The 15,064-nt window shown below is 35.4% G+C and overlaps 1 protein-coding gene across 27 annotated transcripts in view; it reads right to left on the bottom strand.

Moving 5' to 3' along the window:
• DLG1 (discs large MAGUK scaffold protein 1) overlaps positions 1–15,064 on the bottom strand; it is a 151,186-nt gene that overhangs the window by 41,123 nt on the left and 94,999 nt on the right. For 14 of the 27 annotated variants that reach the window (XM_067002581.1, XM_067002568.1, XM_067002567.1 and 11 more), the window contains 7 exons: positions 14,187–14,237; positions 13,078–13,202; positions 11,555–11,724; positions 10,736–10,872; positions 9,006–9,150; positions 2,273–2,399; positions 512–668 (listed from right to left, as the gene is read on the bottom strand). In XM_067002581.1, the coding sequence (XP_066858682.1) occupies positions 512–668; positions 2,273–2,399; positions 9,006–9,150; positions 10,736–10,872; positions 11,555–11,724; positions 13,078–13,202; positions 14,187–14,237 (912 nt within the window). Of the gene's footprint in view, positions 1–511; positions 669–2,272; positions 2,400–9,005; positions 9,151–10,735; positions 10,876–11,554; positions 11,725–13,077; positions 13,203–14,186; positions 14,238–15,064 lie in introns of all 27 variants that reach the window. The other 13 variants (XM_067002566.1, XM_067002569.1, XM_067002563.1 and 10 more) reach the window with 1 other exon arrangement.

Below are 15,064 nucleotides of genomic sequence, written 5' to 3' on the forward strand. Positions count from 1 at the left end.
ATAACTTAAGTCATTTCAAGAAGAAACACACGATCTTCAGTACTAATATAGAAAAAGCCCTCAGACAGCTAACAGATGGGTCTATGTAAGAGTAATGGGAAGTTTAGCAGTTAATCCAAGAAGTGAAGCACCAGTTTTCAGACACTACTGCCAAGCATGTCCATCTTATTAGAAGGCTTATTTCTGAAGCCTATATTCTTTCAATTTAGACACATAAACCTCAGCTATCAAACTAAGATAACAATGTCTTGCAATTTTTCACTCTGAAAAAAAAATCTCTCTGGGATAGGAAAGTGTCATTTTCATCAGATTACAGATGAGAAACTGAGGCAGACTAAAATCCTCAAAGATACTTGGGAAATATATTGGCAACTGTTCCACTGTCTCAAATTTAGTTCGGTTACCTAAAGATATTCTTTGCACTTAAATCATATTATCTGGCATTAGTATCAAAAGAAGGGAAAACTTATTTAAGCAACATCAACAAAAAAAAAGAAGCAAGGATTCCTACAGAAATGATACGATCGCCTTTCCTAAGCTCTCCACTCAGGTCTGCTGGCCCTCCTGCAAGGATGAAAGAGATGAAGATTCCTTCTCCATCTTCTCCCCCAACAATGTTGAAACCAAGACCCGTTGATCCTCGATGCAGGATGACCTTTCTAGGCTCCCTGAATCAAAGAAAGGGATGTCAAATCTTGGTTAAAAGTCATGAATAAAAGTAAAATAAACAATTAGAAAAGCTAAGTCTTCTGAAAGAAGTATTGAAAATCCAGATATCAAAAATTACACATTTAAGGTTACAAACAGTTTTGTTCTTCCCCAAAATGCTTAGATTTTCAAATAGCTTCTCATATTTCCACATTTTAAATTTTGCTTGTAGATGCAACAAAAAAATCTCCCTCTCGTTAACTGAACATGCCATTAGTATGTACTCCAAATTCCTATTATGCTACAAGCCTGTTCAGCACTACATGTCTTTATTTACGACTTTCCATATTATTCAAGAGCCTCAGTATAGCTGACATATTCCATCTAATGGTAATAAGAAGTAACAAAATAGTATTCTCCTTCTCTGAAACTTAAAGAACAACTTCTAATGGAAATGCTAATAATGAAAAATATGTCCTTGCTGCTCTGATTTCATTCCAGTTGGTTAAGCAAACATAGCAAAGACAAGTTCAAGAATTATACACAAACCCTTTAAAAAAAAAATCTGAATTTATGTCATTCTTAAATACATTTGTAATTTATTTGCAGCAACTGCAACTGAGAAAGTTAAATGCAAACCAAGTTGTTCCATTCCTGGCTTCCTGGCTCAGATGAGGAACCAAAAGAAGAAATGTTGATCAAGTTAAAAGGATGGATTCATTAGATATGGCCAGCCAACTTCTAGTGCAGAAAGCCTCCCCCCAAAAATCTGCTATTTTACTTAATAGAAGAAAAGCACAGATGATTTCAGAAACAGAAAACTTCTAATAATAAAACAGAGCAACTTTGCACTGCATTTAAAAAATCACTAGAGAGCACTAAAGAACAATTAATGGACATTAAGTATTTGAAGACATTAATTATTTATTTATAGGATAAACTAAGATGCTGCATTTTTCCAAAACAAATGAAAAGATCATATATCCTGATCTTTATAATTGCTTCACTTCTGCACTAGCTTTTAGATTAATTTAGCATCAAATTCCTAAATTTCACCCCCTCCCCCCCATCAGCTATTAGATTCATCTTTTCCAAGTGCTAATTTATCACAAATATATGACATGAACACCTAGGTGCTCTGGATCATTATACCACGTTAATAAACGTGCTGCAGTTAGAGAACAAATAAATGGTGTATTATTCAAAACGTCTAAGACTTTTAGTGATGGAAGGAGCAGAAGAAAGGAAGGTAACTTCAAGCAAAACACCTAAAGCTTTCTTTGAATAGCGTTCACATTTCAAAAGAAGTATAAAAACCTCACTTTACAGTAATTTTAACAAAAAGCTATACATGCACAAGATCAGCAATGCTGTCAGCAAGACAGAATTACTCATGAAGCATTTTGACAGGACATTCTGATTTTAATACTATTCCAAGATACCATGTTTATCTTTTAATATATATCTATATATACATATAATTTGCTCCTTACACCAGTATTTACAAGTGCTAAGAAACTAAAGATACGCGTTTATTTTTTGAAATATCTTCACAAGTATTTTGCTCACCAATGTATCTCATGAGCTTCCCTGCTTAACTAATGTAGCTTTAGTTATTCGTTACCTGGTAATCTCATCATCTCCAAGCATTCCCTTGGGAATTGGTGAGTAACGCCCCGGTGATGCTGGGGGAAGGGACTGTCCCAAGTAGGCAGATGGAGTGATATGGTTGTCCACTGGTTGAGAATAAGCTTCAAAGAACGAAAAAAAAAATACAAATGTTAAGACAATAATGAAAAAGAACAGCTGAAAGTCTTGAAGTATTCTATGTGACCTCTTCTAAAAAACAACAACAAAAAAATAAGACAGTGTTACACTTTTTCAAAAGTGTCAAGATGCCTACCTCTTTCTTTTAATGCTCTTGATACAGAGCATCCTAGAATCTCTAGAATATTCTAGGCCATTCTGATGATCAGGTCTGAACAAGGAGGGGAGTTACATTTCTTATACACTGAACACAATCATCTTTAAATAAAAGCATAAGGCATAAATGCTGGTAGAAATGCTAGTATATGCTAAGCCAACAGCACACACTAAAAACAAAGGCAGGATTATTCTACCTCCTATTCATCAAGGTAAGAGACATCAATTTACCAGCAGGGATAAACAATCTTGGGGAAAAAAAAGTAATTGTACTGCAAGGATCAGCTGCCTTAGTCACAGATGCTCTGATTAAAAACAGAAAGGAGTAATATAAGAATTTAGTCTAACCTCTTGTGTAACTGGCCATGAATCCTGTGAAGTCCTGTGCATGAAATGCTTATGTTTTAGCTGTTTGACAACACACGTACTAGAAAAATTTAGCACAACTATTTCAATTGATGGAAAATACATGACAATGCCAGGAAAGCTGTCCCAATAAGTAATTTAAAGGGTACATTATATTTCCAAGTTAGGAAACTTGGAAATATAATCAATTTTTAGTGTTCATTCAATAGGCATAATCACACCACTGTCTCCTATTACAAAGCACATTTTACAACTAAAAACCTTTTTCCTGGTGTGAGTGCTTCAAGCTTTGAGGTTTGAACACGGGTTGGGGACACTTTATAGATACATAATTATCAAGTTGCCATACTCTCTTCACTCTTACTGGCTTGCTGTGTCTGATGTGGTGCCTGACCTTTGAGGATTTCCACCAAAAGTCGAGGTTCAACTAAACAGACATGAGACAGATTGCTCTGAAGAAATGACCTGTATTTTCTCCTTTTTCTTTTTTCCTTATAAGACACTGGCAGAACATTTGGGTCATATGCAAACTTCATCAGGAGTATTTTTACATGAGAGATTTGCTACATAGCCAGATTTCAAACCACTCAGTCCATTCTGGATTGATTCTGTGTTAGTCTAGCTTCTTAGCAAAACTGTGAGTTCCCAGTGAGGTCCACATACGGAGAACCATGTCGCTTCACACCAACACTCTGCTACCCCGACCAACGGTCCCGTTCCGAGGTACTCAGCTAGACAGGGAACCACCTTACAGACCTTAATGCTCAGCATATAGAACAACAGCTATCACATCAGATTGTTTCTTGTTCTTTTAAAAGCTCTGTCACTATAGAGGAGTTTTCTAGAATGAGTTTCAAATAGCACTAAAATCCACTATAACAGCTTATGAAGTTTATCAGCTAGTGCTTTTAAAGCAATTAAGCGTGCTTTTCAGACACACCAACCCTCAGTGGGCTACGTGCTCTAGACTGGGATTGAGCAGAATTTTTAGGTATCACAGCTCCGGATTCACCAGTGGTTTCAGCAAAATGCAGAATCTGAGTGCAAAAAGTCTGTCCCCTTCCACCCAGCAGCCAAATGGAGCTTCCCCTAGTCAGCTTCATGGGGTCTACAGCAGAGGGAGAACGTTGTTTTTGCTAAAACTGTATAATCAAATGCATTCACTGTTGAGAACTCCCAGATAATTTGGAGTTATTCAAAATGAACGATGCCTAAAAGCCATCTTCCCATTTTACCAAATTAATCTACATTTGCTTTTAACAAATAAGGGGCAGCTAAAAGGATGTATATCTTACAGGAAGTAATTACATTTTTCATAACAAATCTTCTGTTAATTGACTTCCAGTGCTTTTCATTTGTTTTTAAAATTCTTAGAGATTTTAGCTGCACCACATTCAGAAACATACAGACCACCTAATACTACCACATATTTTCAAAATCTTGTACCCTTTTACCATGCGACTAGAACTCAGCCACCAGGCCATATAACAGTTTATTATTTCAGACCTGCAGGCTATTCCATGTCAGTACTGGCTACGTCCTTTAACAAAATCCTACATACACTACATGCTTGGAAAAGTCAGGTCCTTTTAAAAAGTACTGTGGAAGCCAACCTAACAAGGCACAAAAGGCTCTCTGTGAGTTCCTGGAACAACAACAAAAAAAAGCGCCTCTAACTTTGCACAAACTATTTTAGCTAGGTATTATGCCTGAAGAACATTCACAAAGATTATGATAGAGATAAAAGGGAAGCCATCACTTTCTGAATTCCAAATCAGGCCTAAAATTCTATTTCCAAGTAAATATTATTACTGAATTAGCTGATAATGGAATTGGGTTTTGGATGCACAGAAAACTACATGCATTAAATTAACTTGTTTCTGACAGGAAAAGTCACAGACTCTTAAGGAGAAATTCCATTTCCAAATCGACCCCCCCACACTTGACATTACAGTGCTCTGCACAGAAGGAAAATGGAAAATTTTCCTATTATCTGCAAACCCAAGACACCAATCACAAGTACGATCTCTAAAATGGGAAATAAAATTAAAACTTCATTGTAATTTACTGTTATTACATATTCTCCTCTTCCCGTATGTATGCCATTTAAGCAAGGTTAAGGCATTTATGCTTCCAGTGAGGAAATAGATTACTCCCTACTTTACACTATTCTATTTCTCAACGCGTGATGGAAATACTGTACCAAATGTGTGCACACACAAAGGACAAATAATTTAATATTTACTAGGAGTCAAAACTGCATCATCAACTTCTTCAAAGGAGGCTTATACAGTCATCTTTGTCTCAGACAAAGCATAGGCACTTGTCTGACTCTGATATCCTACAAATATGCACACTGAAGTTAAATTTGGTGGTTTTAAATAGCGAGTTCTAGACCTTCTTAGTAATATTTTGCACTTATACCAACATGTTATGTGACATTTCTTCTAGGATCCACTTAATCATTGACGTTTACACTCAGATTACCGAGGTAATTTACACTCCCTACTGAGCACAGCTTACTACAGAGGGCTGTTAGTTATGATTACCAAACACACAAGGCAGTTTAGATATCAATGTTTGTAGCCAGATGGATGGCATTGGTCCACAGGTCTGGACCACCTAGAGTGCTGTTGTTCTTCTGCACATAGTTTTGGTTGAATTTCCATGTTTCCTATACTGGAATTTCTCATCTTTCTGTCTCTGAGACTGGATGCTACATAGAAGAACAGTATGGAAATGGCAAAGTGCCCAGAAATAACAATCTTTCATAACTGCCTTCTGCCCGAGTCAGAAAATGAATCTTACTGTAACCGTATAAGCTAGCAATCTACACTTGAAGGGTTAAAAGAGAAACAGGCACAGCAATCAGCTATTCCAGACTGTCACGGGCTGTGGTCAAGCTTTCATTGCCCATACACAGTACAGCACCATGAGCCATTTTTTCCACATTCTCTCCCTGCTAAATGCTCTGGTCTCAAACAGCCCCAGCACTTCTTTAACAAGATTTTCAATGTTAGTTTCCCCCCCACGGGCAGCTGGGAGCCTTTCACTTACTGCGATAAACATCAAATGACTGAGGTCAATTTTCAGCCCCAGGTACACAAAGAAATACGTGGGCAGGATCTGTACTCGTCCTGATAAACACAGCCACAAATCAGAATCTCAGAAACCTCTTCATCAAACATCCCTGGATTTAGACACTAATGACACCGAAGATGCATCAAATTTCAAATGATTTGATTATCTGTGTGGATGTTAACTAGCGTTGTCTCATCTTTTTGACCATCAGACCATCTGACAAAACCAAGTTGTTGCATGGCTGGTACAGAAGTTCTAAAAGCAAACAAATTTTATGGAAAACCTAGATACTGACAATTGAGAACCTGGTCCTCGAGAAGTTCTTCAGTACCCTTATGTCTCCATTTTAAATACAGGGTTCCACCATGATCACAGAAACTGAGACAGCCCTATAAGTAAACTAGATCAGAGTTTAGACAGAAAGTTTTAAAGACAACCAGATCTTGAACTTGGTGTTTCGTGGACTTTTGAATGAACTATCATGCTCAGAAAATTTAGCATCATGAGCAATCTACTGCATGTTCTGCAGACAGTACAAGTACCAAGCCAACAGGTACTGTGCATCATGCTTTTACATGTTTTTGATAGTGTTTGTTTAAAAAAACAAACAAACAATGGGGAGTTCTGGGCACTAAGCAGTCTAGGCATATATAGTAGAGTTTCATTGCTTTACGTTATGATGCAGTTACCTTCAATGAACTGAGTCACCAGCTCATCCATCAGTTGAAAGAAATTTATTCTCTGCGTAAGAGGAGAGCCTACAGCATGCCCTTATGCATACTGCTAGAATAAATACTTATTTAAAAGTACTTATTGATACAGACAGTATGAATTTAAAAACAGAATTATCACCCCGAGGAGAATATTATATTCCAGTCAGAGAGAAAATATAACTTCTGCTTCTGCACGGACTGAGCATCTCAGCAGTCTGATCTCACCTACTTAAACTTGAAATGCAACAGAAATCAAACTGAAGATACTGCCAACTAACATCTGCCCATGACAAACCACATACTTATTTCCAGTTATTTAACAGTTTTTAAAAAAATCACATCACACCTGTCTCAAGGTTACTCTAAGCCTTTAGAAAAGGTATACAACTTCTAGCAGTGATCACAGATGACCATAAAACAGAGGCTGTATAAAATGGAGAAAATCAGTTTTGTATCTCTGAATGGTGTCTTCAAGAATATCCTTTTAATAAGACAGACAAAAAAAACTAATTAGCTCCAAATTGCAATTCTATAGGCTTATGAATAGATTTAAAGCTACTGCAGCTATCACCGACATGGTGAGATGAGGCTTAAAGTACTACAGTCCTTTTGCTGTGTTGTATTTTATTATTGTTTATTATATAATGGTTTAGATTAAATCAGTGCTTCAGTTCAAAAGTGTTCCTTTTTTCCACTATCTGAACAAATCAGGGCTAAGTATGACATCAATTGTTTGCAGCTGACAGTGAAACAAACAAATAAAAACCCTAAAATGACTCATTGTTCCTTTCTCCCCCATTACCAGCTTATGGGAAGAGATCAGATTAAATAGACAGGTATGTATTTGAAAATTCTTTCTCTCCTTTAGAGTAAGGAAAAGGTTTCTCGCTCCTATTGTGGAATGTCTGGTTACAGGAAAAAATGTTCTAGATTGAATGAATTAGAAGTTGAACAAAAGGTCAGTTTGGGTTAATAGAAAAAAGCTTATTTTCCAATATAACAGTAAAATGTATTCACAATATTCAATTTATTACTACCTATTCAAAAGTAAATCCTTTTGATATTTTAAGTGTTTAACTGTAGCACTAGAATTTGTATCAGCAAACAGCAGTATTTATCTGAGATGAGCTGCTTCTGCAGTTGCTGCCAGAGTTGCTTCCACCTTCATTTAAAGGACTTACAAGAAAAATCCACTCAGTACCTGAACTGTGGAACTAATTAGCAGTTATTTACATAGAAGACTGCATGCACTTCAAGATTTGACAGCTGATAACTGAAAAACAGCAGCAAAAACTATCAGCTTCTCAACCTAAGACATAGGAGCCTTTAGTCACATCACTGCTTGCCAGTATAGAAACTGCAACCATTAAGTCACAGGGTACAGCTACTAAGCTCACTGAAAAAGACCAGCTTGGTCAGGGTTTATTCAGTCTTGGAAAGAAAGTTTCATCACTCTCATTCCTTTTTCTGAACACCAAATGTTAATACCATCTTGAAGAAACAATGAGCAAAGTATATTAAATTTTTCTTTACATTGTAGCTCAACTCTGAGCTTCCTGCATTCAGATATTTGACTTACGAAAAAACAAAAAGAAAATAACAAAAAACAAATAAAACCCCCACAACTCCCATAAATATGACCCTTACATCACCAAGAAATTCCTGTAACTATTTTAATTTTAATGCAGCATGCATTGTTTTTTCATCTGAATTACCAACATTTATATCAAAACTGAAACATATGAAGTTAACGTGGAATTTCACAATACGTTCATGGAATACAATAACATGGAATTTTGCAGGTATTAAAGGTCAAGACCTTCCTCCCCGAGTCTAGTTTATTCAAAAACATGCATCTCATGAAAAAACAGTAGAACAGAAAAAATTGGTTAGAACATCACTAGCTTCCACCTGAAACAGTATTCTGGCTTTTGCTCAGTTCAGAACTACAGAGTGCATTCACATCCTCTATATGAATTAGGCATCTGCGATCTCCTCGCACTCATCAGCAAATGATCAGAAATACCAAATCACTAGGACAAGGACACAGTAGTCATAAACAGTCAAAGGGTTACCACTATTACCATCTTTTCAACATACCAGCTCTAGGACATTATTCTGCTTTGCGTAGTTTTCCTGATTAATCGATCTTTCTTATATCGATTTTTTACAACAGTCAGAAACTAATTTAAAAGCTTGAAACTTTAAATACTAAAATGGTGTATATTAAAGCCTCGAAGAAAAAAATAGGTCATAAAGACAAGCTGAACTTACAGTTTGTGATGTCAGGAGGGGCATAACTATCATTCATGAACATGCTGGTGGGTTTTGCAACCTTCAGATAAACAAAGTCTGATGTGTTTTTTAAGGCAGTCACTGCTTCTTCATGAGTAACTTCTTCTAAACAAACACTGTTCACCTAAAGATTAAACATAAATTATCAACGCAAAAAAATGCCAGGTTTCATAGGTCACTCAGAAATCTCTTGGAGCACTCTAGCATTCTAGCATTAGGAGTCTTTATTATGATTCACGTGCTGCAGACATAATTGGTCAAGCTATTTAAAAGATGCTTTTTAGTGCTGTAAAATATTTTAAAAAGTCTTTCCTCAAAAGATTATAATAAACTGTATTGACAGTAGCATTGGAAAAGCAGCGAATCTTTTTCAATCTTCTCTCGTATTTTATATTAAAAGTTAACAACAACAAAACCAACCCACTTTCCAGCAACCCAAATCAAAGCTATGCTGATACTACTGCTTATCACAATGACCAATACTCTCTTGCTATGTTATGCTACCTCAATTAGTTGCCTAAACCTACAGTTTCTCTTTTGATCAGGCTGTCAATTTGCTTGCACAAAAGCAAACTTTTTGATTCTTGTTATATTGTAGGCACAGAGATACACTTGGCCATAATCACAGCACTGACACTGTATGTTACTGTAAGCATTAACCAGAAGAAAGGTTTTTCTAATATGAAAAAATAACTATTTGATCTTGTCATGATGTAAGTAAGTTTTAGATGTTGTAATGGGTAACACACTCTTGCCAAAGGTCAAAGGTAGAGGTCAAAACTGCAGCAGAAAGAACCAGAAGTGACTGACATATCCCAAGTAACAAGAAATAATTTTAACTTCAGAGGCAATAGATTTTCTGACTATTGCTATTAACGTGAAACAGCAGCATTTAGTTAAGAAAATAAGTACTTTAACAATTAGTATCTAATACAAAGCCTTAGTAAATTGAATTGTTGCCCCTCTTTCCATATTCTAAGAGAAAAATAAGTTCTACAAATAATTCCAGGCTACATGGAAAACAAGGCTCACCCTGTAATGAATCTGAGAGACCAAAGACACTTTCTATCGTTTGATAAATTTAACTTCACAGACAATGTAAAAATAACCGAACCTTTACAATTCTGTTATTTGTGGTGGAAAAAAAATATACTGCATATTTTAAATGTATTATTACCATCTGTGTTTCCCAAAGATCTCTTGTTGACTTACTTAAAAAAAAAAAATCCCAATTCTTGCCACTTCTGAAGACTGAAAAGTTGTTTTGCAGTACAGTGGTAGTACACTGCAGTACAATCAAAACACACAGACAGAAAAGTTATATTCTGCAAAATACACAAGCTCATCTCCACATTAGTGACTAAAACAATCCCGTTGTGTGCTGGTTTACTTGCCAGTCACTCAGATTCAGACAAATAATAGCAGCCATGAGAAACCGAAGAGATTGCTTAATACTGATTCTACACGATACACTGTGCTGAGGAACAGATTTCCTGAAAAAATGGTGTTGAGCACTGCAGACTTTTTTTTTAATCATTGATTTGCTGGCAAATCAATGATGTTGACTTTTTATTATTATTATTTTTTTAATATTTATTTCTGCAAAATAATACTCCACTGGCAAGCAGCTTAACCACAAAGTGAATCATGTCCTTACTGGGTGTAAAAACGAACACTCATTAAAGAAAAACCCTACCACTTTTACTTACAGCTAAAAGTTTGTCTCCAATCTGAAGTTTGCCATCTTTATGGGCTGCCCCCCCTTCAATGATTTTGGTTACGTAGATGCTGTTGTCTCCAGGTATATGCTGATTTCCTACACCACCAGCAATACTGAAACCAAGACCTGCTTGAAGATAAAGTTTTTACTCAAGAAACCTTTTAGCATTCATTAGATTCAAATTACTGTACAAATAATAATGCTCTCTGCATCATTTATGTGTATATACATACATACATTTTTATATATATAAAAATACTAGGCTGTGGCTGAAGCAATACTGGATGTCTTTCCAAGTGAACTCCATGATGTTCCAGAAAGTTCTGGAAAAACTACAACATTTACAGAAGTTCTGACAACCAAAACCTAAATTGTTTACTTAATACATTGCGAAGGGTGCACATAGCAAAGCTATTGCATTGCCAGTAGTATTTAAAGAACTGTTTTCCAACATGTCTGCATATAGAAACAAAAAGAACATTTATCTGAACTTCTTTAATCTCTCAAAAATCTTTCTAAGTCATTCACATGAAATATTTTACTCCTGTTTATAACATACGTGAAAATTACTAAATAGTATCAGCAACACATTTTTATCATTTGAAAGTAAAACAGGCATTCTACAAGAATAGTTTAAGGACACTCATGGAAGAAAATTCAGAAGCATTTGAGAAGTCACTGTCTAAATTTTCATTATTCTGCTTGAACTACGCATGCAAGTTGCGGTGTTATTTTGAAAAAAATATGCAGAAATTTATCATCATCTTTATGCTTCTTGTGAAACAGAAATTTTAGACTTCCTACATACCTTTAGGGCCTTTTACAAGCTTTATTTCCACTATTTTTTCTGTGACTGGTTTTCTTCTTTTGACATACAATCGTACAATTGATCCCGCTTCTTTTAATGCTTCAACTGCTTTGCTGTGTGTCACATCACGAACATCAACCTCGTTTACTCGTAGAATACAATCATTAACCCTAGAGACAGCAACATTCATGTTCAGCTGCTACATTATAACACAGCAGACACATTAGGAGATTAATATTTTATCTAAAATACACTAAAACTAGTGTTAAGACAGTAAGATACATAGATTTTGCTTCAAAACTATATTGATTCAAGACAATACTCTAAAATTAGTCATTAGTGCTTACACATATAACAAAGATAGCTAGAAAATATGTAAATGGAATATCTTGTCCCCATCTGAAGGGGATGCTCTCTAAATGAAACACATAAGATAGAATTTTGAACATGGCTTTATACAAACTACCTTTAATTTAGAGATGTAAAAAAGAATTTTAAAAAAAATTAGGCATCATACAATAAGAATTCACTAGTTTTAAACCATGCTATGAACAAGTCAAACTCCCTTCTTACTTTCCACAAGCTGATTAAGTGCCAGCTTTCCATTCCATTTAATGTGTTGCTGTAGTATCATGAAGCTCTCATTACACTAAGTAGAATGCCTGACCCACCTGTCACTGAGTTCTGCCAGATGTACCTTCTGACAATGACCAACAAGCTAAAATGAAGTCTTGAAATAAGCTTAATAAGACTAAAAAGCTTACAGTCATCAGGCATTGACACCAAATATGATAGAAGCAAGTTCTCGACAACACAACAGAGGAAAAAACAAAAGTTGATCCTATGATCACCTTAATTTTTTTTCTACACAGTGATACGGGAGTTTACTGCACTGGATTAAAAATAACTAAAAATAATTCATTCAAGCAATTTGTTATGAACTTTAACAGTACCTTTCAAATTAAGTTGCAAATATCACTTGCTACCATATGCCAGCACTGGTAAAGTAGTATCATCCCAAGATTAAATAAGAAAATGGGGGATACTAGAGAAGGAGTACTCTATCAATTTAAACAAACACATGGCTTTTGAAGATGTGCAGCATCTTTCCAAAATTGAAGCATAGTTATACCAAGCACAGAAGAGGGCTGTTAAGCTCAATGACCTTGCATATTAGAAAACCTGCACATAAATAACCAGGAGTTAACTATCCTACATATCTAAGCTTTTCCTTTGTATATTGAATTAGGAACTATAGAACATTCAGCACAATCAGTTTATACCACCAAATAAAAAATGAAAATTTCACTGAAGTTCACCCTGCTGCAGATTTTCTTGGTTGAAAAAAAAAGAATTTAAAAAATGGTCCAAACAGTTTTCATTATGTACAAATTACTTCTGCAAGATAAACTTATTTAAAATGCAATGTATTATATAGACTGAAACAAACAGAAAATGTTCTATCACCTGTTAGAAAAAATAGTAATAAACATTTAGTAACCCGATACAGAAAGTCATCATACCGTAATCTTCCATCCTGTGCAGCTGCACCCCCGGCTATAATTTTTGTAATGAAAATACTTGAATCATCCCCAATATGTGGGTTGTCTGTGCCACCTGCAATGCTAAAGCCAAGTCCTGAATTTCCCTAAAGTTAGAGGGGAAAAAAAATTATGCATTTCTTTTTTGGGGGGAAATATATATAGATAAGATTCAATATAAAACTAAAATTTCATAAAACTGACTGATAAAAATTAAGACATTTTAAGCAATATACTATATGTAAGTATTCGCAATACATATATGGAACTCTATGTAAGACGTGTAATTACGCTTGCTTTTACAGAAGCAGGCAGGACAAGTCATTGTATCACTGTAAGAGCTGCAGATGCAAACTCACCCCATTTCTTATTGAAGCGAACCTGACAAACTAGAGAGAAAGTTCCTTTTCCAATGAGCTACATATTTGAAGTTGTTCATATCAATATTTGCTCCTCACTGTTTTTTCAAAAAAAATCTCAAGTAATGTAATATATCCTTACAGACACAAAGACCCACTGACATTTTCTCTTCAAAGGTTGCCTGCCCTTATTATCAGCTGTAAGACCTCTTCAGCCTCTCAGTACTGACCAGAACTGTACAGACATCAAATATAGACAACAATTTCTCCTTGTTAGTAACGCATTTCAAGGAAGAGAACTTAGATAGATCTTTACATTGTAAACCTTAAAAAAGCAATGCGTATGACAATGCATATGATCATTTGTAATCTCAACTGGAAGCCTGAATCTCATTATATAATAAAACTTGTTTGTATAAATATATAAATAAAGCCCGTTACATCTGGTAATATATGAAATTATTTTTTTTAATACTTTCTGCAAGTCTAGATAATAACCTATAATGCAGTATGTCTTCAAAATTCTTCCCTCATTTTACTATCAATGGTCAAGTATACCAATAAAAACTGCTCCAGAAAGTACGTATATTGAGGTTAAATATACATAAGGGAAAAACAGTAAGGACTGTTTCAAATTGCCATTTAGCTATATCAAAATAGGTTAATTTTTCATATTTATCTATTACAAGCCCCACTTGAAAACAGAGTACAGGAAGACATTTAGCATGTTACCCTTTCAAGAGTAATTTCTTCATACTCATAATCTGCATCTGTGCCATTGACCTAAAAAGAAACAGAAATGAGACTTAGAGGATTTTTACACTTGATACAACACACTTAGCTAGGCAGGCAGCTCATTCCCATCACATCTCAGCTGATACACACTGACCAGTGAGCTCAGAAGTGTGATTTTCACACCACTCTGTACGTGCAGCAGACACTTTTCCTGTTAGTTTAAATGTAAAGCTTTGCAGAGAGCACTTCTACAAGGATACTGCACAGCAGAAGCCTACTGATGACCTCCAGAAAGAACTGCTCTTGATGTTCTTCAGGCCATACAACCTGAGCAAGTTAGAAGTGAGATAAAAGGAAGGGGTTGTAGGGTAGAGAAGAAATTGCATAAAAGATCAGAGCAATATTTTCAAACAATTGTTCCTCCCAGAGCAGAGAAAAATCAAAAGATGGATGCTTTGCACAATTTCTCACTAGAAATGCATAAAGCCCTTCTAAAGCAGCTTTAAAAAAAAACATTTTTACTAGCATTTTTCACATTACATATATACTAAAGACCAACACATTACAAGAGGACCAAAACCAAAAGAATTTGAAATATTTTATGAAGCTAGATGAGAAAAAATACAAATACTAGAAGTAAGCCATGATCCAAAGGGAAGCCTTGTCCTCCACAACTTTTACAGGCTCTCTAGTACCAGGCTCATGTATGCCTCACTACAGTTTTGTTAATCTCTAATTATATCTACCCTTACTGCAACACACACCATATCCATTCCAGACATAACAGATTATTATCTTCCTCTTTGCACAGTACCTCAAAAATGATACATCCTTAATAGTTTGTTCAATGGAAACGATACTGTGTCTTTAAACAC

This window comes from Anser cygnoides, chromosome 9 (assembly GCF_040182565.1).
Source record: "Anser cygnoides isolate HZ-2024a breed goose chromosome 9, Taihu_goose_T2T_genome, whole genome shotgun sequence".
NCBI lineage: Eukaryota > Metazoa > Chordata > Aves > Anseriformes > Anatidae > Anser > Anser cygnoides.